The sequence below is a fragment of the Oryx dammah genome, unplaced genomic scaffold (assembly GCF_014754425.2).
Source record: "Oryx dammah isolate SB20612 unplaced genomic scaffold, SCBI_Odam_1.1 HiC_scaffold_2, whole genome shotgun sequence".
NCBI classification, from domain to species: Eukaryota; Metazoa; Chordata; class Mammalia; order Artiodactyla; family Bovidae; genus Oryx; species Oryx dammah.
The window spans coordinates 13,311,266-13,337,544 of NW_024070186.1; the positions used below are offsets into that span (position 1 = coordinate 13,311,266).

Sequence of the window (26,279 nt, forward strand, 5' to 3'; positions counted from 1 at the left end):
AAACCCACCTCCATTGTGTCAGTGAAGCCATCCAACCATCTCATCCTCTGTTGTCCCCTTCTCCTCCTGCCCTCAATCTGTCCCAGCATCAGGGTCTTTTCAAATGAGACAGCTCTTTGCATCAGGTGGCCAAAGGATTGGAGTTTCAGCTTCAACATCAGTCCCTCCAGTGAACACCCAGGGCTGACCTCCTTCAGAATGGACTGGTTGGATCTCCTTGCAGTCCAAGGGATTCTCGAGTCTTCTCCAACACCACAGTTCAAAAGCATCAATTCTTCGGCGCTCATCTTTCTTCCCAGTCCAACTCTCACATCCATACATGACCACTGGAAAAACCATATCCTTGACTAGATAGACCTTTGTTGGCAAAGTAATGTCTCTGCTTTTTAATATGCTATCTAGGTTGGTCATAACTTTCCTTCCAAGGAGCAAGCGTCTTTTAATCTCATGGCTGCAATCACCATCCGCAGAGCCCAAAAAAAACAAAGCCAGCCACTGTTTCCACTGTTTCCCCATCTATTTGCCATGAAGTGATGGGACCAGATGCCATGATCTTAGTTTTCTGAATGTTGAACTTTAAGCCAAGTTTTTCACTCTCCTCTTTTACTTTCTACTTACTAAATAGGAAACTCATTTTCTCCCTGAATCTTTTAATGAATGTTTGAGGACCATGACCCTGAGGGAGGCCTGGCTGCCCCGAGGCCTCGGCCAGCTGTCACTGACTGGCCAGGCCAGGAGCCCCAGACCGACACTGACAGAAGGCCACAGAGCTGGGCCCACCTGGGGCAGGGGCCGAGCTTGCCAGTGTCGCTCTGCCCTGCTGTGGCCGCAGCTGGCACAGAGGCCCCGGGTGAGCGAGGGTCTCACCAGTGTCTCTGGTCTGGCCCCCGGGGCTGCTTCTCCAGGCCCAGCGGCCCCTTCTGGCCCCAGGCTCCTCTTCGCCCCTACCCTCCCTTTGCAGAGAGTTCTACAGACTCAGGCAGCCTGACAAGATGGCAAGGATTGGGGGAAGATATGCCATCCTCCAAGGAAGCTCAGACAGAGCATGTTTTCTTCGAGGCCACTGTGTGCAGCGTCAGGAGCCGTGTTAGGCATTACTGACAAAATAGAGGCACAGCCCTAAACCCCCTCCCTTTGCTCTGTAGGCATGGACCCGGAATGAAGGAGTAATGTTTTGTGATTCTGACTTGTTTTTTCCTTTCCTTGGCTGGGTTGACTGAAGAGACTATTAAGGTGCTTATTGTTTTTGACAGGAGCCGGAGAAGGCATAAAGCCTTCTGCAGCTGTGCTCAAAGAATAATTCATAAAGTTAACCACTGACATTTGTTCAAGGACTTTTACAAAAAAGTGTTCCAGGGTGAGCACAGAGGCCGCAGCTTGAGACCAGGGGAGGGATTCCTATCTGAAGCCTATTTGTGAGAAAAGTGTTTACGGCAAAGGAGTTTGCTGAATTTAGGGCTTAGGAATAATTAAAATAGTTAGAAGCTAAAGATTTAAGGATTGCTGTAATGTTACAATATTCTACTATAGCTTATAGAAATTACGGACTTTAAAGATATTATTAGCTAGAAGCCCTTTCTAAGAAATAGTGAACTTAGGATACTAGGGGCAAACAGGACTTAGGAAGATAAGAAATAAACTGAGGAATGTGGTATGCAGCCCAGACATTAGCATGAGTTACAGTGTATTCACAAGGACACATGAGAAGAAGTAGATAAGAGAACGCTGAGGAAGGAACTCCTTTTGAGGGGCAACAATGATTTTTGGAGAAAAATAAACCTGGGTCAATGGGAACTAAAAATATCAAACCTCTGACCTAATGCTTTTGTAAAAGTATAAAAGAGAATCATAAGCTTGAAATAAACAGGCAGTCCAAGAAAACTGAGAGGCTGCCTCAGTTTCTCTCGCCAACACCGCCCACCCCTTCAGGTTGAATCCCTGGCTGCTGGAGCTGGACTCTGGCAGTGGAGGAAAGGAATGGACATTGTTTGAGACACATCCTCGTGCCAGGAGACACAGAGAGAAAGCTGGCCCTTTGGTAAGAGGGGCCTTTACTCTCCTCTGCGTCCACAGCAGAACCAGCACTAAAGAAACTGTACGCACAGCCCAGCAAGATGACCAGAAGGTGGAAATGAGGGAGATGTTGCCGGTGCCATCTCAGGGACGGCACTGCCTTTCCACGTGGCCCTGGAACATTCTTAGACGTTGACAACACGTTGAGCCACAGAGAGTTTCAATAATTTCCAAACTATAGAAAAACACGAGATTTTCTGATCATAATGCAATAATACCAGAAATTGATCGGCTTCCCAGGTGGCACTAGTGGTAAAGACCTGCCTGCCAATGCAGGAGACGTTAAGAGACGTGAGTCTGATCCCTGGGTTGGGAAGATCCCCTGGAGGAGAAAATGGCTACCCACTCCAGTATTCTTGCCTGGGAAATTCCACGGACAGAGGAGCCTGGCTGGCTATGGTCCATGGGGTCACAAAGAGTCGGAAACAACCGAAGCAACTTAGCACACACACACCAGAAATTGATGACAAAATAAGGAAACAGAAACCACAGCAATTGCTGCACACCAGCCTTTCTCCAGCAGCTGTCACTAACTGCTGTAACTTCCTGGAGGGTCCTGGGCCAACAGGTCCCTCTGTCTCCAAATTCCTTGTCAGCCAGTTTGCTCAGGTCTCACTTCCTGTGGACAGAGGAGCCTGGAGGGCTGCTGTCCATAGAGTCGCACAGAGTTGGACAAGACTGAAGCGACAGCATGCATGCATGCACTGGAGAAGAAAATGGCAACCCACTCCAGTGTTCTTGCCTGGAGAATCCAAGGGACAGAGGAGCCTGGTGGGCTGCCGTCTACGGAGTTGCACAGAGTCGGACACAACTAAAGCGACTTAGCAGCAGCAGCAGCAGCAGCACTTCCACAAGTGGAGGTTCAGCCCTGGGCCTCTGGGCTCTTAAAGCTCCCTTGGGACAGCCGTCCTGAGAACACAGGTGCTGAGAGGCCATGCACATTTCGAAGACAGCCAACTGACACCCCAGGGCCTGTCACGGCCTCTGCCGTGGATGCTGCCAGGCCAGGCGTGCTCAGACCCAGACACCCTCCAGCCTGGGCTGGCTGCACAGACAACATACTGGCACTGACCTCAAGCTGCAGAGCAGGTGAGCATGGACCTGGCTCTATTTCGGCATGGGTAAACAACTGACTCTGGTTTAGGGCACTGTTAGCAGGGTCCTGATTACTTGCAGCTAATGACATGAGTCACAGACCCTGGAGTGGGATGACTAAGTACTCAGACAAAGTGCCACCCACTGGGCTTGCGTGCAGAGCCTGGCTCACTGGTACCCCGAGGTGACATAAGGGCACTCCGGGCCATGCTGGTCACTGCAAAGTCCTGCAAGAGAGGCTGGACTCAGATCAGAGGGGCCTTCAGATCTGAAGGCAGAGACAGCACTTCCTGGGAGGAGCCTCCCTCCTGGCCAGGGAGCTGCAGCCCAAATCCATAATCTTGTGCCTTGCTTGGTTGCCAGAACCAGATCCTGCAGCCTGAGTAAGGCTGGGAGATGCTGGGAGCCGTGGAGGACAGGGGACGGGAAACCCACCCATGGGGGTTATTGATCCTCTGGTGCCTTTGCGTGGGAAATGGGCCACTCAGCAGCCTTGGCCCTCGCAGCCTGAGGTCCGTCCTGGTGCCGTGAACATGCGCAGTCTCTGAACTGCCTGGGCAGAGAACCATGAGACAAGAGAAGCTGGTGACAAAGCTCAGGGCATCAGTTTTTGCCCCAGGAGGGGTGAGTGGGGGGCAAAGGGAAGGTGGGCGGGAGGTGAAGCTGATGCTGGTTCCAGGGCCCCGGGACCCTTCGGGAAAGACTCAGGATCAATCTTCCCAATGCCACCCAGGACCTGGCCGGAGCTGAGATCATACATTTTTAAGTGGCCATTAGTCTAGGCCACTCTCTAAGTGAGTTGTGTGGCCACAGAGGCTCCAGCCGGGCGGCAGAAAGGCCCTGGGGTGGCTGCAGGAGGTGGTGACCCCTCCACCCACGAAAGCCTGCAGGCAGGGTCCCGGTGTGCCCCCCAAGAGCTGGCCACTGTGCTCATCCTTGCTCTGGCTATGTCCCCAGACAACCCCTCAATCTTCGCTGGAAAGTCTGAGAGGAGCGCTGGGCAGGTTGAATCCCCCAGATGAATTCAGCCTCAGTCCCTGAACTAACTAGTCTCACTTCCTGTACATTTGTTAATTCTTTTTTTCCTCTTTCTTTTTTATGTTTTAAATTATGAAAGTATGATAACACACTTACAGGAGACTTGCAAAACACAGAACAAAAAGTTACATATGGCCCCACTATATATTACTACATTTGTTCATTCTTAATTCTGCATTTTTGAAGTAAATGAAACCACCTATTGCTTACACTTGGGGTCCTCAATTCCCCTTGACTGAACCTAGTATTAGTTATGAGATAGTTCCCTGATTTAAATGACCACGGTTCCAGGGCCCCGACCTGTGCCCTCAGCAAGGGTCTCAGTCACCAGTAATCGGCCTGTCCTGAACTGGACCCAGGATCTGACCGTAAGCAGGTGACTAACTCTGGGAGACAAAAGGGCTCGTGTCCGAGGCCATGGGACTTTCAGGACAGTCTCAGGCTCATGGGGATGGCCAGTCACACAGAGGAGGCAGAGCCACAGGCATTCTGGCCATGGACCGGGCCACGTGACAAGTTTGCTGTGCTGAAGACTAGGCACGGGGTGGGGATGGACCCTGAGACCCAGGAGGGAAAATCTTACTAGACCAGCCCGCAAACCTTGAACTAATGCCCCCCCGGCTCTGGGCCAGCAGAGCAGCCTTCCTCACGCGTACAAGGGGAGCATCCCCTTTTCCCTGGAGACCTACAGGGGCCCCACCTGGGTCAGGTGTCACAGGTGACACCAGCCCCTCATTCCAGAACAGTCAGGAGAGAGCCAGGCCTGAGCATAGCCTGAGCAAAGGAACGTGGGCTCTGTTCACTTTAGTGCAGGGTCTGGCTCCTAAGAGGGCTTCCCAGGTGGTGCTAGTGGTAAAGAGCCCGCCTGCTCATGCAGGAGATGTAAGAGATGCAAGTCAGATCCCTGGGTGGGGAAGATCCCCTGGAGGAGGGCATAACCCACTCCAGTATTCTTGCCTGGAGAATCCCGTGGACAGAGGAGCCTGGGGACTAAGATCCTGGGGTAGGGTTGCATAGAATCAGATATGACTGAAGCAACTTAGCATGACTGGCTCCTAGGAAGGCACGGTCTTTGGGGGACTGGATAGTAGGGGGCAGATGGTGGTACAGAGAGTAAGGCCGGGCAAGGAAGAGGGTGTGAGCCTGGGCTCTGTGCCCCAGACTCGGGATCCCTAATACGCTGGGCGGGTGTCTGGGTGACCCTGATGAGCTGTGAAGGGGCTGGCCAGGGGGAGTGGCCACGTGACTCCCTGTAGCCCATGGAGATGCCGGCACTGCCTGGCCAGGGTGTAGAGGAGGGGTGAGAGGCTCAGGGGGCAGAGACTTGCAGCAGATGTGGTCGGAGAGTCCTCCCTCTGACCAGTGTCCTAGGAAGGCCAGGAGTCCCCCGCTCTCCACTAAGTGGAGGGCGGGCACCAGCGGGGCACCGCCACTGCACAGGCGCTCCGGTGGCCACTCTCCACGGCCAGTGCCATGGTCCAGGATGTGGACGCCAAGCTGGGCTCCCCGGGGGTAGTGGGAAGGGCCCCCCTGGGTTGTAGTGTGATGCCAGTCCTTCTGGCTCAGGGAACTAGACACTGTTCCAGTTTCTGGGTCCTGGCAGGTCCTGAGGACTCAGCACCGACGTCAGGTGTGACTGGAACTGCCCCTCCTGAGCTAGGGGCTCGCAAACCACTGTCATAAGGTTGGGCGGGTGCAACATCTGCTGTCCTGGGATGGAAATGGTACGTTTGGGGTCAAGCCCAGGGACAAGGAAGTTACCCAGACTGTGGTCCAGACCTTCTTGTCACCTCTGTCGCCCTGACACCTCCCCCTTAGTCTCACCCTGGCCACTTGGGGGTGTCCCCTAAGCCCTAAGACGTTCCTAGGGGGGCAGCCTAGATCCGATTCGTGAGTGGCTCAGCCTGAAGTGATAGTGCAAAGGAACATACCCACGGCTGACCCCAGCCCACACAGGTGGGCGCGAGCAGAGGTTACAGAGGCCATGGTGCCCTGCCTTTGGATGGAGGGAGAGGTGGCTTGAGGGCATGCCACGAGAGGAGTTCTGGGCAGCAGCGAATGGCCTCGGAGCACAGATTGGAACCAGAACCGGAAGGTCTGGGGGGAAGGCCTTAGGGAACATGGATGGGTCTAAGGGGGTGGCCCAAAGTGTGTGCATCTTTGTGTCCCACCTCTGTCCACAGAGAGCATCTGCACAGAGGATAACAGGGGGCCCGATGGCCCAGGAGCAGGTGTCAGCACCTCACTCCCCGGCCACTACAAGGCGACTCCCACTCCAGCTCTCCAAGGGTGATGTGGCCGAATGTCCAAGCTGCCCGCAGAAGGCTGTGCTGCTGAGTCCGTGACAAGGGTTCCTTTCTCAAGGAGCTCAACCAGCCAGCTGGGGGCAGACTGGTGAGAGGAGACCCCCCCACCCTCACTGGAGGGGGAAGCGAGTCATCACCACCAGAGGTGATGTCAGCTTCAGCCCGGGGCTTGCTCCCTGGACCCCAGGACCTGAGCCCACACTAGTCTCCAAGGGTCCTTGCAGCGCCCAGTCCATGCTCAGGAGACCTCACACATCACAGCCTCAGATCGGGGACTCATGTCGTAGCACAAGAGCTGTGGCCACAGAGACCACCACTCTGTCACTGGTTCCCCACGCTGCTGGGAGCCCAGCCTCACAAACCGAGTGGGGCCAAGGCTCAGTGTCCTTGGGGGTGGGGTGTTAGCTCCAGGACACTGGCTATGTATTTAGCCAACAGCGAATGTACAGTAATATTCCCTCATAATCAGACTCCCCACGGGGAAGGGTGGAGTTGGCTCCTCTCCCCATTAACTCCAGGATCCACCTGCAAAATGTGTGCTTCTCATGCCTGCAAACTTAGATCCTGTTGGACTGGGGGCTCTGGTTTGGGGGAAATGTAGGGGATGCTCCATGGGGGGTACACTAAGGTCTGCACAGAACTAAAGCTATGGACACCTCCAGCCACTTCGCGCCCCTTATGCCAATGGCCTCGTAATCCAAGAAAGGAGGTACCTCCCTGGAGAGCTACTTGGCCCTGACTGTGCTGGGTGAGGAGGAGTATTTCCAGGACTGAAGACTCTTTGGGGCTTAGCCATTCATGGTTTTGTGCATCCAGAATATTCCAAGCACTGAAAGGGGATCAAAAGCATGGGGCAGGAACATGATACTATGTGAAAAAGAGGAGGGACGCGCTTTTCTAAAAACATAGTGATAAAAATGTAAGATTTAAGATTAAGACTCAGTGGATGGGCACACTTCCCTGGTGGTCCAGTGGTTAAGAATTGGTCTGCCAATGCAGGGGGCACCAGTTCAATCTCTGGTCCAGGAAGATCCCACATGCCATGGAGCAAAAGGCTCATGTGCCATAGCTACTGAAACCCACTCTAGAGCCTGTGCTCAGCAACAAGAGAAGCCACTGCAGTGAGAAGCCCTTGCTCACCACAACCAGAGAAAACCTGCATGCAGCAGCGAAGATCCAGTGCAACCAAAAATGAATAAATAAATAAAAAAAAATTAAAAAAAAAAGAATGGACAGATTAGAGGGCATATTAGATGTGGCTGCTGACAGAGTGTGTCAACTGGCAGATGGACAGAATTGCCCATAATGCCATGCAGAGAGACACAGAGAAAGAACACAGGAAAGAAAGACACAGGAAAGACACAGGAAAGACACAGGAAAGAAAGACACAAGAAAGACACAGGAAAGAAGGTCTGAGGCCTGGGGATGGAAAGGCAGGCACAGCACACACCTGGCTGGAGTTATAGAGGGAATACAGGAAGGAACAGGGCAAAGACAAAATGTGAGGCACAATGATGGCCGAGCAATTGCGAGAACTGATGAAAGACTGTATTCTCAGAGGCAGGGGGCAAATCAGACCTCAAGCCAGGTAAAAATAAATTCATGCTCAGACATTCTAGTATGCCTGCAGACAGCGAAGACAAAGAGGAGGAAGGATTTTTGAACAGGCAGAGAGAAAGGACGAATTCGCAACGAGGCATGAGATCCTGTCCACAGACCTCCGAGCAAGAGGAGTGGAAATTGTCTGAAAATACTGAGAGAAAGCAATGATGGCTTGTAACTAGTCACACAGCCAAACTTCATTTCAAAACCAGGACAAGACAAAGACATTTGCAGAAAAGCTAAAGTTGTTTACCACCAACAGACCCACTCGAGGAAGTTCCCAAAGGTTTGTTCTGAGAACAATGAGCCTAGCAGGGGGGTTCTAAGATGGAAGACAGCTATCAACCGAGAAGTTCAGACATGGGGAATCCAGGCAAACAGGAACTCTCTGTGAAATTAGCAATAGTGACATTGGGGGTAAAAATGAGAAAGAATTACAGGTGCTGGAAAATATTTGGGGGTGGTTGGGAGTGGGGGACACAGATGTGAACACTGCCCTAAGCACATGCACTGTAGGAAGGAAAGTGAAAAATGTCCGTGATCTCAGGGGTTATTACTTTAAGAAAGGATGCTGATGGAAGCAACTTAAATGTCCACTGACAGATGAATAGATTAAGATGTCCCTCAGTCATCAAAAAGAATGAAACAGTGCCATTTGCAGCAACATGGCTGAACCTAGAGATTATCACACCAAGTAAGTCAGAAGGAGAAAGACGAATATCATCTGATATCACTAATGTGCACGCTGAGTCGCTCAGTCGTGTCCGACTCTTTGCGACCCCATGAATCGCAGCACGCCAGGCCTCCCTGTCCGTCACCATCTCCCGGAGTTCACTCAGACTCAACGTCCATCGAGTCGGTGATGCCATCCAGCCATCTCATCCTCTGTCATCCCCTTCTCCTCCTGCCCCCAATCCCTCCCAGCATCAGAGTCTTTTCCAATGAGTCAACTCTTCACATGAGGTGGCCAAAGTACTGGAGTTTCAGCTTTAGCACCATCCCTTCCAAAGAAATCGCAGGGCTGATCTCCTTCAGAATGGACTGGTTGGATCTCCTTGCAGTCCAAGGGACTCTCAGGAGTCTCCTCCAACACCACAGTTCAAAAGCATCAATTCTTCAGCGTTCAGCTTTCTTCACAGTCCAACTCTCACATCCATACATGACCACAGGAAAAACCATAGCCTTGACTAGACGGACCTTTGTTGGCAGTGTAATGTCTCTGCTTTTGAATATGCTATCTAGGTTGGTCATAACTTTCCTTCCAAGGAGTAAGCGTCTTTTAATTTCATGGCTGCAGTCACCATCTGCAGTGATTTTCGAGCCCCCCAAAATAAAGTCTGACACTGTTTCCACTGTTTCCACTGTTTCCCCATCTATTTCCCATGAAGTGATGGGACCAGATGCCATGATCTTCCTTTTCTGAATGTTGAGCTTTAAGCCAACTTTTTCACTCTCCTCTTTCACTTTCATCAAGAGGCTTTTTAGTTCCTCTTCACTTTCTGCCATAAGGGTGGTGTCATCTGCATATCTGAGGTTATTGATATTTCTCCTGGCAATCCTGATTCCAGCTTGTGCTTCTTCCAGCCCAGCATTTCTCATGATGTACTCTGCATATAAGTTAAATAAACAGGGTGACAATATACAGCCTTGACATACTCCTTTTCCTATTTGGAACCAGTCTGTTGGTCCATATCTAGTTCTAACTGTTGCTTCCTGACATGCATATAGGTTTCTCAAGAGGCAGGTTGGGTGGTCTGGTATTCCCATCCCTTTCAGAATTTTCCACAGTTTATTGTGATCCACACAGTCAAAGGCTTTAGTATAGTCAGTAAAGCAGAAATAGATGTTTTTCTGGAACTCTCTTGCTTTTTCCATGGTCCAGCAGATGTTGGCAATTTGCTTTCTGGTTCCTCTGCCTTTTGTAAAACCAGCTTGAACATCTGGAAGTTCATGGTTCATGTATTGCTGAAGCTTGGCTTGGAGAATTTTGAGCATTACTTTATTAGTGTGTGAGATGAGTGCAATTGTGCGGTAGTTTGAGCATTCTTTGGCATTGCCTTCTTTGGGATTGGAATGAAAGCTGCCCTTTTCCAGTCCTGTGGCCACTGCTGAGTTTTTCAAATTTGCTGGCATATTGAGTGCAACACTTTCACAGCATCATCTTTCAGGATTTGAAATAGCTCAATAGGAATTCCATCACCTTCACTAGCTTTGTTCGTAGTGATGCTTTCTAAGGTCCACTTGACTTAACATTCCCGGATGTCTGGCTGTAGGTGAATGTTCACACCATCGTGATTATCTGGGTCGTGAAGATTTTTTTGTACAGTTCTTCTGTGTATTCTTGCCACCTCTTCTTAATATCTTCTGCTTCTGTTAGGTCCATCCCATTTCTGTCCTTTATCAAGCCCATCTTTGCATGAAATGTTCCCTTGGTATCTCTAATTTTCTTGAAGAGATCTCTAGTCTTTCCCATTCTGTTCTTTTCCTCTATTTCTTTGCATTGATCACTGAGGAAGGCTTTCTTATCTCTTCTTGCTATTCTTTGGAACTCTGCATTCAGATGCTTATATCTTTCCTTTTCTGCTTTGCTTTTCACTTCTCTTCTTTTCACAGCTATTTGTAAGGCCTCCCCAGACAGCCATTTTGCTTTTTTGCATTTTTTTTCCATGGGGATGGTCTTGATCCCTGTCTCCTGTACAATGTCATGAACCTCTGTCCATAGTTCATCAGGCACTCTATCAGATCTAGTCCCTTAAATCTATTTCTCACTTCCACTGTATAATCATAAGGGATTTGATTTAGGTCATACCTGTATGGTCTAGTGGTTTTCCCCACTTTCTTCAATTTAAGTCTGAATTTGGCAATAAGGAGTTCATGATCTGAGCTACACTCAGCTCCCAGTCTTGTTTTTGCTGACTGTATAGAGCTTCTCCATCTTTGGCTGCAAAGAATATAATCAATCTGATTTCAGTGTTGACCAGCTGACGATGTCCATGTGTAGTCTTCTCTCGTGTTGTTGGAAGAGGGTGTTTGCTATGACCAGTTGTATGACCTGGGAATATAGGTGAAATCTGAAATATGACACAAGTGAGGGACTTTCCTGGTGGTCCAGTGGTTAAGAATCTGCCTTGCAATGCAGGGGATAGGGATTTAAATCTGGTTGGGGAACCAAGATCCCACATGCTGAAGAGCAGCTAAATCTGTGTGACAGAATCAAGGAGCCCCCAACAAAAGGTCCGGCATGAAGCAACCCACTGACGCAGCCAAATCAATGCAGTCAATAAATATTTAAAATAAAATAAAACATAGCACAAATGGACTTATCTTCGAAACAGAAACAGACTCACAGATACAGAGAACAGACTTGTGGTGGCCAAGGGTTGGGGAGTAGGGGAGAGGTGGACTGGAGTTTGAAGTTAGTAGATGATACTATTATACAGAGAACAGATTAATAAGGCCCTACAGTATAGCACAGGGAACTATTAGGTTGGTACGAAAGTAGCTGCAGTTTCAGATCCCGAATTTTAAATCATTATGACTCGGCTCAAACACATCTTTACTAATAAAAATAGGAACCATTCTCAGTTTGTGTATGGCTGAAGCCTAGATTGAAGGATTTTGAGCATTACCTTGTTAGCACATGAAATAAGCACAATTCTATGGTAGTTTGAGCAGATAGAAATAACTAAGGATATAGAGGTTTGGTCCATCTAGTCAAGACTATGATTTTTTCAGTAGTCATGTATGGATGTGATTTGGACTATAAAGAAACCTGAGCACCAAAGAATTGATGCTTTTGAACTGTGATGTTGGAGAAGACTCTTGAGAGTCCCTTGGACTGCAAGGAGATCCAACCAGTCCATCCTAAAGGAGATCAGTCCTGGGTGTTCATTGGAAGGACTGATGTTAAAGCTGAAACGCCAATACTTTGGCCACCTGATGCGGAGAGCTGACTCATTTGAAAAGACCCTGAGGCTGGGAAAGATTGAGGGCGGGAGGAGAAGGGGATGACAGAGGATGAGATGGTTGGATGGTATCACTGACACAGTGGACGTGGGTTTAGGTGGACTCTGGCAGTTGGTGATGGACAGGGAGGTCTGGCATGCTGCAGTTCATGGGGTCACAAAGAGTTGGACACGACTGAGTGACTGAACTGAACTGATAGAGGTTTGGAAAAATCAAAGTAGGGTTAGTGTTAGGATTAGCTTGATTTAACATGCACACAGAAGGATCTAAGCCCAGAATGGGTGGCTGGTACTTATGAGCAGATATGTATAATCTATAAGGAAAAAAATCATAAAACTTTATTGCAAGGCATGAAAAAGGATTATATGAGAGGAGGAATGGGATGTTCCACATAGGAAGAATCAATATTAGAAATGGCCAGTTCAGTTCAGTCACTCAGTCGTGTCTGATTCTGCAACCCCAAGAACTGCAACACCAGGCTTCCTGTCCCTCACCAACTCCTGGAGCTTGCTCAAACTCATGTCCATTGAGTTGGTGATGTCATCCAACCGCCTCACCCTCTGCCGTCCCCTTCTCCTCCTGCCTTCGATCTTTCCCAGCTTCAGGCTCTTTTCTGATGAGTCGACTCTTCATTCACATCAGGTGGCCAAAATATTGGAGCTTCAGCATCAGTCCTTATCTGGTTAGGTTATGGATATTTCTCCCTGCAATCTTGATTCCAGCTTGTGCTTCATCCAGCCTGGCATTTTGCATGATGTACTCTGCATATAAGTTAAATAAGCAGGGTGACAATATACAGCCTTGATGTACTCCTTTCCCAATTTGGAATCAGTCCATTGTTCCATGTCTGGTACTAACTATTGCTTCTTGACCTGCGTGCAGGTTTCTCAGGAGGCAGGTAAGGTGGTCTGGTATTCCCATGTCTGGAAGAATTTTCCAGTTTGTGGTGATCCACACAGGCAAAGGCTTTAGTGTAGTCAATGAAACAGAAGTAGATGTTTTTCTGGAACTCTCTAACTTTTGTCAGTGGATGTTGACAATTTGATCTCTGGTTTCTTTGCCTTTTCTCAATCCACCTTGAACATCTGGAATTTCACAGTTCACGTACTGTTGAAGCCTGGCTTGGAGAATTTTTAGCATTACTTTGCTAGCGTGTGGGATGAGTGCAACTCTGCAGTAGTTTGAACATTCTTTGGCATTGCCTTTCTTTGGGATCGGAATGAAAACTGACCTTTTCCAGTTCTGTGGCCACTGCTGAGATTTCCAAATTGGCTGGCATATTGATTTGCTGCAGCACTCTCACAGCATCATCTTTTAGGATTTGAAATAGCTCAGCTGGAATTCCATCACCTCCACTAGCATTGTTCATAGTGATGCTTCCTAAGGGCCACTTAACTTTGCATTCCAGGATGTCTGACTCTAGGTGAGTGATCACACCATAATGGTTATTTGGGTCATGAAGATCTTTTTTGTACAGTTCTGTGTATTCTTGCCACCTCTTCTTAATATCTTCTGCTTCTGTTAGGTTCATTCCATTTCTATCCTTTATTGTGCCCATCTTTGCATGAAATGTTCCCTTGGTACCTCTAATTTTATTGGAGAGATCTCTAGTCTTTCCCATTCTGTTTTTTTTCTCTCTATTTCTTCGCATTCATCACTTATTTAGGAAGGCTTTCTTATCTCTCCCTGCTATTCTCTGGAACTCTGCATTCAGATGGGTATATCTTTCCTTTTCTGCTTTGCCTTTAGCTTCTTTTCTTTTCTCAGCTATTTGTAAGGCCTTCTCGGACAACCATTTTGCCTTTTTGCATTTCTTTTTCTTGGGGATGGTTTTGATCACCACCTCGTATACAATGTTACGAACTTCCATCTAATGGAGAAGGGAATGGCAAATCACTTCAGTATTCTTGCCTTGCTGCTGCTGCTGCTAAGTCGCTTCAGTCATGTCTGACTCTGCGACCCCATAGACGACAGCCCACCAGGCTCCCCCGCCCCTGGGATTCTCCAGGCAAGAACACTGGAGTGGGTTGCCATTTCCTTCTCCAATGCATGAAAGTGAAAAGTGAAAGTGAAGTCGCTCAGTCATGTCCGACTCTTCACGACCCCATGGACTGTAGCCTACCAGGCTCCTGCATCCATGGGATTTTCCAGGCAAGAGTACTGGAGAGGGTTGCCATTGCCTTCTCTGATTCTTGCCTTGAGAACCCCATAAACAGAATGAAAAGGCAAAAAGATATGACTCTTCTGGTTAGGGGTAGCTTGTTAGTTCCATGTTCCTTACTAGCACTTCCAGTCATAAAATAACCCATACCAATGTTTACTATGGTGTCTGGCCAGGGTGGGCGGTTTCAGCCAGTGTGCTTCCCCTAACAATCCCAATCTTTCCATCTCTTCATATCTAGAAAAGCACTAAATCCCTTCTTGGTGACATCGGCTCCTGGTGACTAGCAGAGAACCTTTTGTAAAGTAAGTGCTTGATTGCACTGAACACTCCCTTCACCACAGGCTTATATACTGACCTTCCTCCCTCCCTCCTTCTATTGACCTTTGCCACTTTTGGAGCAGTGTCTCAGAGCTCTCTGAGGTGCCGTCTCCTGGGCTACAGTCCTCATTTGGCCCCAAGTGAAACTCCACTCTCAAGTCTCATATTGTACATTTTCTGGTTGACTGTTGCTTTGTTGGTGGTGCTCTGTTCTCACTTTAGCTCTGTTTCCTTTGAAGAGTTCATCTTGGGACTTCCTTTGCAAACAACCCCATCGCTCCCTCACCACCCACCCCCATTGCCTTCAGGCCTCAGAGAGAAGAACCCAGGGGCGAGTGACAGTTCTGATCAAGTGCTGCCTGGAGACCTCCAGTGTCACCGCAGGACTCCCCTTGGAAATTCCCCACCCCCCACCATTCGGCCTTGACCTTCCCATGTTCCTTCCAGCAGCTTCTGTGCAGGTTAGCTTTCCTTTGCTCTCCAATTCTCATGACCCTTGCTGCAGAAACTCCAGGCTCCTCCAGGCCACGCCAGGGGAGAGCCAGCATAATGGCCAGGGGATGAGGGGAGGGAGGTTGGCCCTTGTCCCCTTTCTGCAGGGTGCTGAGAACCATCCAGACCTTTCAGTGAGACTGATCTGATTCTGGCAGGTGCTGACAGCTCGGGGCCCTGCCCTGGGACAAAGTTGAAAGTGATAGTCATTCAGTCATGTCGGACTCTCTGTGACCCCATTGACTGTAGCCTGCCAGGCTCCACCGTCTATGGGATTTTCCAGGCAAGAATACTGGAGTGGGTTGCCAATTCCTTCTCCAGAGGCTCTTCCCGACTCAGGGATCTTCCTGACCCAGGGATCGAAACTGTGTCTCCCACATTGCAGGCAGATGCTTTGTCATCTCAACTACCAAGGAAGGGCAACAACCCCACCTTAAAATGCTCAGCTTTGCCAGGAGAATGTCCTGCCAGTTCCAGCTCCACCTGGTGCTAGACAGGTGACTCCTGGAGCCCCCTCAGAGCAGTTTGCTTAGGCAAATCCCCCTCCACCCTTAAATGTAAACCTCCCCTGCCCAAAGGACCAGGGAGCAAATGTTCAGTGAGCCTCTCCATTCTCCCTGCCCGGTACCCAGGGAGGTCAGGGCCTACCACTGTGAAATGAAGTATCTTCCTGCCATATCAGTAAACGAGGATATCACAGCCATCAGTGACTTCAGGCCTCCAAATGTGAATTACTGAGCCCAGAGGATGCCCAAATGAGAGGACAATGCCTGCGATCCAGCAGCCGTCAGCTGCCGCCCCCTCCCTTCAGTGAACCGACTGGTGAACCAGAAACTAAGCTGTGTCTGATTCTTTGCGATCCCATGGACTGTATCCTGCCAGGCTTCTCTGTCCATGGGATTCTTCAGCCAAGAATACTGGAGTGGGTTGCCATTTCCTCCTCCAGGGGATCTTCCTGGACCAAGGGTGGAAGCTGGATCTCCTGCATTACAGGCAGACTCTTATGTCTGAGCCGTCAGGGAAGCATGAACAAGGAGCTAAGGAAGTAATAAAATCAAGAAACAGAATGCTGGTCCCAGACAGATGAAGTATATAAGAAACACATGATTTCAGTAAGCCTGCTGCTGCTGCTGCTAAGCCGCTTCAGTCGTGTCTGACTCTGCGACCCCATAGACGACAGCCCACCAGGCTCCCCCGCCCCTGGGATTCTCCAGGCAAGAACACTGGAGTGGGGTGCCATTTCCTCTCCAATGAATGAAAGTGAAGAATGAAAGTGAAGTCGCTCAGTCGTGTCTGACTCTCAGCGACACCATGGACTGCAGCCTTCCAGGCTCCTCCGTCCATGGGATTTTCCAGGCAAGAGTATTGGATTGGGGTGCCATTGCCTTATGCTTGCAAAGATGGGCTCGATAAAGGACAGAAGTGGTATGGACCTAACAGAAGCAGAAGATATTAAGAAGAGGTGGCAAGAATACACAGAAGAACTATACAAAAAAGATCTTCACGACCAAGATAATCACGATGGTATGATCACTCACCTAGAGCCAGACATCCTGAAATTCGAAGTCAGGTGGGCCTTAGGAAGCATCACTACGAACAAAGCTAGTGGAGGTGATGGAATTCCAGCTGAGCTATTTCAAATCCTAAAAGATGATGCTGTGAGAGTGCTGTACTCAATATGTCAGCAAATTTGGAACTCAGCAGTGGCCATAGGACTGGAAAAGGTCAGTTTTCATTTCAATCACAAAGAAAAGCAATGCCAAAGAATGTTCAAACTACTGCAGAGTTGCACTCATCTCACACATTAGCAAAGTAATGCTAAAAATTCTCCAAGCCAGGCTTCAACAGTAAGTGAACTGTGAACTTCCAGATGTTCAAGCTGAATTGAGAAAAGGCAGAAGAACCAGAGATCAAATTGCCAACATCCATTGGATTATTGAAAAAGCAAGATAGCTCCAGAAAAAATCTATTTCTGCTTTATTGACTATGCCAAAACCTTTGACTGTGTGGATCACCACCAACTGTGGAAAATTCTTCCAGACATGGGAATACCAGACCACCTGATCTGCCTCTTGAGAAATCTGTACACAGGTCAGGAAGCAACAGTTAGAACTGGACATGGAACAACAGACTGGTTCCCAATTGGGAAAGGAGTACATCAAGGCTGTATATTGTCACCTGCTTATTTAACTTATATACAGAGTACATCACGAGAAATGCCAGGCTGGATGAAATACAAGCTGGAATTAAGACAGCAGGGAAAAATATCAATAACCTCAGATATTCAGATGACACCACCCTTATGGCAGAAAGTGAAGAACTAAAAAGCCTCTTGATGAACATAAAAGAGGACAGTGAAAAAGTTACCTTAAGGCTCAACATTCAGAAAACTAAGATCATGGCATCCAGTCCCATTACTTCATGGCAAATAGACGGGGAAACAGTGGAAACAGTGACAGACTTTATTTTGGGGGGCTCTAAAATCACTGCAGATATTGACTGCAGCCACAAAATTAAAAGACACTTGCTCCTTGGAAGAAAAGTTATGACCAACCTAGACAGCATATTCAAAAGCAGAGACATTACTTTGCCAACAAAGGTCCGTCTAGTCAAAGCTATGGTTTTTCCTGTGGTCATGTAAGGATGTGAGAGTTGGACTATAAAGAAAGCTGAGTGCCAAAGAATAGATGCTTTTGAACTGTGGTGTTGGAGAAGACTCCTGAGAGTCCCTTGGACTGCAAGAAGATCCAAGGAAATCAGTTGTGGATATTCATTGGAAAGACTGATGTTGAAGCTGAAACTCCAATACTTTGTCCACCTGATGTGAAGAACTGACTCATTAGAAAAGCCCCTGATGCTGGGAATGATTGAAGGCAGGAGGAGAAGGGGATGACAGAGGATGAGATGGTTGGATGGCATCACCAATTCAATGCATGAGTTTGAGCAAACTCTGGGAGTTGGTGATAGACAGGGAGGCCTGGTGTGCTGCAGTCCATGGGGTCGCAAAGAGTCAGGCACAACTGAGCTACTGAACTGAACTGAGCTGAGATGCTTGCATCTTCCAATACGTAGAAAAGCACTACTAAATTCCTTAACTTGACGTATCTGGTTTTCCTTAATTAAAATAGCCTCTTATATTCAGATTGCCTGCCCCTCTTTGTTGCAAGCTTCTGTATAATCTGACTCTTTCCTCCGCCTCCTTGGAGCAGTTTCTTGGGACTACTTTAGACCTGTCTCCCAGGCTTGAAGCCCTAAACATTCCCATAAATAAAATGTAACTCTAAGTTTTTAAGCTGTGACTAAGGTCGATACCTCTGGGCCCCTTGCTCCAATGTACACACCACCTCCTGTCCTAGGGGGGCCTTGGCATGTCCAGTTAGCTCACCCTGGTGGCCTGGCCACAGCACGCACCCCTGCCCTGTGCCCTTCCTTCAGGGCACCCAGCCTTCCAGAGCCCCTGCCTTGGCATGGGGATTAGGGCTCAAGCCTCCCTGGTTCTCCTCCCTTCTACAGCAGGAAAACCTGCCTTTGACAGGTGACCAGCCTTTATTTACCCTTCCTAACTGGGTGAGCCAGCCTCTGTCTCTCCCTCTGGGAGGGATCTGAGAGCACGGGACTCGGCAGGTGTGCCCAGTGCAAGGTCAGCTCTCTTGCTTCTCGGGGCACTGGTGGCCATGGGGAGGGGTGGCCAGCTGAGCTCAGCAGGCCTGGAGGACCTGGCTGAGACCCCAGGTCCACCTCCCAGTTCCTCACCTCTCCTGTCTCTGGAAACCTGGCTGTCCGGCCGAGAGGCATCCGCTCTGCTGGCTGCTGTCCCGAGGGATGGAGTCCTTCAATCTTCAGCCTGCTCTCCAGTGCCCGCCTGGGTATTCTGGGTGCTCATTCTGGGATGAAGCACAAGCAGTGATGCCTCGTGGGTCACTTGCATCTACCAGTGGGAGGAGTCTTCTGGGCGTCTCCTGAGGAGACTCCACATGCTGACATGGTTGTGACAACGGACCCAGCCGTCAGGACTCTGAGCTCTCACAGCGGAGGGCCCAGGTTCAATCCAAGCTCGGGGAACTAAGATCCCACCAGCCAGTGCAGGAAAAAAGTCAAAGCGGGAGCAGTGTTCAGAATAGTAAAATGAGTTTCCCCTCACTGGGGACAGGACGTGGGAATACCACAAGGGGCAGCTCAGCTTCAGTGGCCACGCTGGGCTCTGCGGCCCGTCTGCCGCGTGGCCTAGCAGGAAGGTGCATACGTGTGCCTTCACCTCCCACCCGCAGCAACCCTGCACTCATCAGATCCTGGGGTGTGCAGGAAACTGAGCCGCTGGGAAGAAATAGTTCTCGCCAGCGCATTGCTCGCAGCTGTCCCGACTCAGCACAGTGAGCGCTCACCCTCGTGCCGAGGACACCATAGATGTGCTGGGCTGTCCCCAGGAGACAGGCCAGCGAGGCCAAGGAGGGGTGTCTGGACTATGTACCTCCCACACTGGAAGGTAGGCGTCTCTCCAACCCCCGAGCCCGGGAGCAGCTCCGTGCAGGGCACACTCCCCCAGACCTTGAGCTTTACCAGGATGCACAGCACCCACCTCCCTCTGCACCAAGTCTCTCACTGAAGAGGGGCAAAAGGCAGGTTGGTCTCAGCCTCTGTTCTGGTTGGAAGCCACAGAAAAGGGGTTGAGCAGGAGGAGGGGCCGACAACTCCCACCTGCCCGGCTGGCTTTGGGCACTGAAGGGCCATCCTGAGACAGTTGCACAGCTCCGTGTGGCATCCAGAAGGCAGGGGCCTGAGGCGGCAGCTCCCGCCCTGCCACTCATAGGGTTGACGGCACATCCATGGCCGTGGGTTGGCCCAGTGGGTCAGGTTTTCTTACATAGTCCTGGGCAGGAGGGACCGATCATTTAATCAGAGATGTCACTAAAGTCCCTTACCAGTAAGTGGTAACATTTTAGTACAGTCTGTGGGGGCTATGATCCAGAGCTTCCTAGTCCTGAGCGGTGACCCACACCCCGGGGGAGGAGGAACGCCCTCAGTCCTGAGTGGTGACCCAGACCCCAGGGGAGGTGGAGAGCCCTCAGGGCAGGTGTGCTGTGCCTTCCCAGACAGCGTTCCCCAGGGTTCTCAGACCCACAGCACCCAGAGTCCCTCTAAGTCTCCAAGCCCTGGCAGGAGGTCTGGCTCCTATAAATGGAACACCCTGCCAGTCGGTGGAACTGGAGCCCAGAGACAGCCCATCTTCGCCCCCTTCCTCCACGCTACCACAGGACACTTCCAACTCCCCACTGAGGTTTCAGCCTCTAAGGAGCACTTTCAAACCCATACCTATGCAACTGCCTGGACCAGGCTGTGCTCAGGCTCCATGCAGGGAGGAGATACGGGGCAGGGGAGCCCCCAGGGCAGGCTTAGGGTTTCATCCCATTTCCTAATGGGGCTGTTCCTACATGACCACCTCAAGCTTTCCCCTTGCTATCTGGGATATGTGTGTACCTGTGTGTGTGTGTGTGTGTGTGTGTGTGTGTGTGTGTGTGTTTATGTGTGTGTGCGCGCGCACGCGCGCACCAGTACACATGTGTATGGGGGCCCTGTAGGCATGTGCTGGTCCACACATGCTCTGAGTTCAGGATATACTTGCAAAGCCAAGTCATGGGTAGACACGTGTGGGTCAGGAGAACCTAGTGGAGCCTGGCTTTCCCAGGTCTCAGGGCGGATGCCCACTGCTGGCACTGGCCCCAGAGCAGAGAGGCATGTCTTCAGGGGCCTTGCCCAGAGCATAAATGACACCATGAGTCTTTTAGCTCAATTTATTTTCACAAGACAGACAAATCAGACCCTGGAATAGCTCTTGGTTCTGACAAGAGTTTTTTTCTTTATAAAGAAGGGTTCCTGGGTTTTCTCCACAGAGTGAATTTGCTTTTACAAAAAAATAGTTTTTGATATATACATGCCTACTTTGGAAACCCTTTTGTCCTAGATGGCTTTTCAGACTGGTTTTTAGGCAGAGGGGTCAGAGAGCATGCTTTAGGCACCAGCTGATCTTTCTGCCTTGCTTTCGCCTGACCATCGCTCTGCTTGAGTTCCCTTCCAAAAGCAACTTTCACAAGATGGGGAGGCTCAGAGAGTGTCATCACAGGATGGTCTCGAGAAACAGTCCAAGCCTCAGGGTGCCTGCAGGCAGGGAACCCAAGGGCCAGGAAGTGCCCAGGGAAAACCCTCCGCGGGCCAGCAGCACAGGAACAGGAGGAGGCGGGCAGTCACTGTCTCATAGTGTGGATATTTTATCCCTCTCTTTCACAGCAGCAATTTTAATAAACAAGTGTGACACCCACAGCATTCTATCTAGAAAATACTGCCATTCAGGCAGGCTGGAGCACACCCAAGTACAAAGCGACCTTTGCAGCACACGGCAAGTGCAGCCAGTTCTTGCGGGATACAGGCGTTTAGAGTCGAAGTTAGCTCCGGCGGCCACCCCCCACCCCCGACAGGCTCCCATAGACCAAAAATACCCACTCTCCTCCACTACACAAAGCTGTAGCAAAATTGTAAAAACGAAGTGTACAAAAGGAAGCATTCATATAATACATTTGCACCCTGTATACAATTTATCACCCTTTGAAGCTGGCCAACGGTCAGGTACGGCAGAGGATCAATAATGGAAAAAGAACGCTGACATCTGTCCCACACATTTCAGTCGATGGTTTGTGTTGTTTTCCAAAGAGAGAGATTTTCATTTACAGTTACAGTACTTGCTGACGATCGTTATGATTCAGAAGTCAGTTGAATTTCCTGGTATGTAGGCAAGTAACATTTGATTGTCACCACGTACACTTCTGAGACAATAAATACAAGCAGATCAGATGCATTTCTTCATGGCATCAAGTAACTCCAGTTTAACACAATTTAGTGCATTTCAGTATCTCATTCACAGTTCAACTTCTGTCCTAAAAACTTTTACAAACAAAAAGTTAAGAAACTGAAAAGTTTATAGGAAAAGAAAACTCCAAGTGAACTTGTCATCACAAAGCTTCAAATTTTAAAGCAATTCAATTGTCTTTGAAAGGAGGGTGCGGCTGCCGCCAGCCTGACTGGAATCAACTGCCCTGAGTTCCTGGGTTCCCCCGAGGGCTCTTATTTCCTTCCCGTCCGTTTGTGGGAATGCCTCTATTGCACTAAATTAGCTAGTAGCCAGTGCTGGGGGTGGACTCAACTCATGCATGTCCACCCCTGCATCAAGCAGAATGCAGTGTGACATCACCTACCCAAACAAGGTCCCAGTGTATTTGTGTCCTGGCCCTGACATGCAAGGATGTGGAACCCACAGGAAAGTCTGCCTGCCTGCAGCACCACTCACGGCCCAGGACAAGTCTGGGGGTGTCAGGGGTGTGGCTGGCCCCAAGGGCACTGGGGAGAGGCTTGCCTTTGCTTGGGAGATAACTTGTTAGAAAGGGGCAGGCACGTGGAGGGGGACATGCTGTCTTGAGAGGGAAGCAGGTGGGCATGTTGGGCTGATGGTTTTAACCCCTAAGCCTGGTTACACTGCCAGGGGAAACCACAAGGTACTACTACCTGCCATGGTGCGTGCCAGGGCTGCATGCAGCTGTGGTGAGAAACTCACAGCGCACGGTACACAAGGGTCAGTCAGCTCAGCTGAAAATCAGTCGGGCTCCGAAGACTCTATGTGGCTTGTCTCTAGGTGCCTCAGGCAGAGACAAAGCAATGTGCAGAGGGACTTGTTCTTCAAACCTGACACAAACAGGGGTCACACGGGTGTGGACAGCTTGGAGACAGCACCTGACCTGTACGTAACTGCGTGCACCACTCTTCTGCAGGTGGATGTCGGTGCTCAGCAACTGAGTTAGAGTGAGAAAGAGCTCAGGCCATGGCACACACAGGGGTCAGGGGTGACCGGGCAAACAAGGCGGAGATTCCAAACTGCCCTGGCAGGCGGTCACGCCTGCGTCACCTTCACAAGCAAGTACTACTCATGTCGCTGATTCAAGTCATGACTGAGCAGTTCATACAGAGACCATCTCTTCCATCTGACTCTGCTGCTCAGCGGGGGGCTGTGGCTAAGACAGGGCTGTGCATCCAGCACACTATCACCAAGGAGCTGATGACCAGGGTCACTTCTTTGGAGTTAAAAGTCCCTGAGCAGGTAAGCCTTTCCCCAGCGTCTGCTCACCTGCTCCAGGGCTGTCACAGGACCTTGAGAGGGGCGCCTGTCACAAGGCCACAGTGCTGCAGGCACCCTAGAAGCCCCGGGAGCCCCCCAGAGGGACAGCTGGATACACAAGGAGGGCCCAGGACCCAGACTCTACCTGCCAGGTGGCACCAGGACACGTGTGCTGAGTTCTGAGTCCAGGCCGCCGGGGCCTGAGCTGAGAAATACACCATCCAGCAGCCTGGACTCAGAACTCAGCCTTCATCGGGCACCCGTGGGAGGGACCCAAGGCCTGGAGCTGCTGCCTTTCGTCTCTCCAGTGGGAGTGGGGCTGGCTCTGGAAACTGCTGCAGCAACAGAGCTACACCCCCAGAGGCTCAGCAAACCCCTCCCCTGGCAGAGCAGTCAGCCAACGCCGTGGATTCCTGGTCCCACCCGACCCGACCTGGGGCCACATGTGTTGAATCTGGAGTACACCCTCCCTGGTTGTGACCGGGAGGACCGTCCCAACACTCAGCCTGATTTTGCACAATGAGAACATCAGTAACAAAGGAGTTAAAGGAAAAGAAATAAGAAAAACACTGTTCTGAGATTTATTAATTTAGAAAAACTAAAGAAGCCTCCCCCTCTTCCCTCTGAAGTGGAGGAAAAGCAAGATCCACCCCTCCAAAAAAAAAAAAGCAAACATTCATGGTGTAATTTTTATTGCTCTCAAAGGGCTTGGTATTCAAATGCACAAGCTAATCTTTGTTAAATCAGAAGGAAGTCACTGAGATTTAAAACCTACACATGGTCTCAATCTCCATTCACCCAGGAGTCTTCACAGCTGGTTACTGACTCAGTATAGAATTTACATATTGTGTATCAATTTCAAGGGGAGGGAACTTAGCTGGGAAGCAAGAACTATTAATTAAATGGTAAAAGATCTAAATTTGCACTTTCCAGGTAATGTAGCTTCACAGTAGGGCCCTTCAACTTCTTCCTTTAAGCTCTTCAGGGATGAGTGGATTAGCAAATCACACACACACACACACACACACAGGTGAGCAGCATGTTGTGTGAAGAAAAACAAGATCTAAGGGAGCCGCTCACCCAAGTGGAAGTGGCCTTACTGCGTGTCAGGCTCCACGCCCGAAGGGAAGCAGGAGGCAAGCTTTGCGGCAGAGGGCAGCTGGCTTCCACACTGTCTCAGTGCCCAGCCTTGAGAGGACGTGTGTGCCTTCACGGTCACTGTGAGCGAGCACAGAACTGCGGGTCACATCCCTGCGACCTTGGTGCCATCACCAAGGTCACCGACCCAGAATTCAATAGTATCACTGTAAAGGCAATCTGCTGTTTCCACAGGTCTCCCCAGAATTCAGACTTAGGGCCAATGCATAATTATTTTTTCCAGTTTGGTTTATAATTTTGCCCATTCTTCTTTCGTTTTTTTTCTCCCCTAGAAAATTCAACCTGCCTCTATTCTGAATGCTGGTTACAGGACAGCAGAGATAACACCCATTATTTTTCTTTCCCTTGCTAAAAAAGATGAGGGGAGTGTGACTTTAAAAAAGCAAGTTGAAAGTTTAAGAAGAAAGTCGGATGCAGGCGGGCGGCGGAGCTGAAGGGGCAGCCCAGGCCCACCCTGCTGGGTAACCCCAAGGCTTCCAGCCCCACCAGGCCAAGAGGCCTGAGAGTGCACGAGACACCTCCCTTTGGCTGCAGGCTGGAGAGGATGCTGCCCGGATACTAGGGACTCCCCTGCCTCCCCCAAAGGCCAGCATCCTCCAGGACACACGCACCTGCTTGGAAGGGAGGTGACGGAGTGGGGAAGGCTCCCCACCTCTGGTTTCCATCAGGTCAACTGTGAAAACAAAACCTCTAAAAAGCTCCGAGTTAACAGTCTCCAATCACCTTTAGAAGACAGGGTGATGTGACACCGCCTTTTCAAAGTATCTGCCAGCCCTGCATAGCGCCCCTGGCGCACCGGCCCTGCTAGGGGTGGGGGGCCGGCCCCCTGCGGCCCTGCCCCCGGTGGGATGAAAGGCCGCTGTCCGCTGGGAGCAAGGGGGACAGGAGCTAAGCTCCGGGCACGGGCAGAATTCGACATCTCACCACGTTTTCGCTGGCTCCATTCGCTTTAAAACGGATTCAAGGTGTCAGCAGGCAGGTTTAGGTAGGCGCTCCGGGGAAGGGGGCGTGTCCCGTCGCAGCCCCGCCCAGTGTGCTTTTCGCCAGGCCACGTCCCCGCCGCCCGGAGGCCGGGTGCGGGCTGGTAGCGGCCGGTAGGTGCTCTGGGGGCCTGGGGACCCAGGCACACAGTTCTCAGCGGGAGCAGGGTGGAGGGTCCGCAGGGGGTGCAGGGGAAGAGGCGAGGGCCGGGGGAAATTCCCAAGAAAACTGATAAAAACCGAAACGGGATCTAAGCGCGAGAAGAGAACGTTTCCAAAGCCTCTCTCGGGCCAGGTGAGCCCCCTTATCCCTGGGGGCGGGAGCGGCCGCCCCCCAGAGCAGGCGCCCAGCCCGGCTCTCCAGCGCAGGGGCGAGGCTGGCGTCTCCATCTGCAGGTCTGCCGACCGCTTTACTCTTGGCTCAAGTTTTATTGGTCAATATTAGTCACCAGTTAATAAGAAAAATAGTTTCTAAGTGTCTTTTTTTCCCCGCTCTAGATGTGTTGTTGTTTTTAATTGAGTTAATTGGAGACCACCGTCAGGTTAGGCGTGTTCAATCACAGCCATTGATTATTCCTTTCTCTTGAATTCTTGGTTTCCATAGCTGGAGCCTTTTTCTATTTCAGTTACTCCTATCAGTCGGCGGACTCCAAAGGAAGCTTTAAAACAGGAAAAGTGCTAGGTTAGCTGATCGCCTTGCCATCAGGCTGGAAAAGTCGCTTTGGGGGCGGGGGGCCTGCCTTTGACCTCAGACTTTCCTGGGGGCAAGGGGCGGGTCCTCTGCCCTTCTCCCACCCAGTCAGCCTGTGGGGTTGGGTAGCGGGGAGCAGCATGGGCCCATTGAGGCCTGCAGTTCTCAGCCAGGGCTGAGAGGCAGCAGTGCCCTACACTTAGTGCCCCTGAGTCTGCTACAGCGCGAGCGATGGCAG

At 50.4% G+C, this 26,279-nt stretch overlaps 1 protein-coding gene across 4 annotated transcripts in view; it reads right to left on the bottom strand.

The window, feature by feature from the left end:
- Positions 1-20,832: 20,832 nt before the first annotated feature.
- The window catches only part of AGPAT3 (1-acylglycerol-3-phosphate O-acyltransferase 3), a 92,975-nt gene continuing 87,528 nt past the window's right edge, over positions 20,833-26,279 (bottom strand). For all 4 annotated transcript variants that reach the window (XM_040266890.1, XM_040266913.1, XM_040266906.1 and 1 more), the window contains one exon: positions 20,833-26,009. In XM_040266890.1, coding sequence (XP_040122824.1) covers positions 25,921-26,009 — 89 coding nt within the window. In that variant the 3' untranslated portion in view covers positions 20,833-25,920. The remainder of the gene's footprint in view (positions 26,010-26,279) is intronic.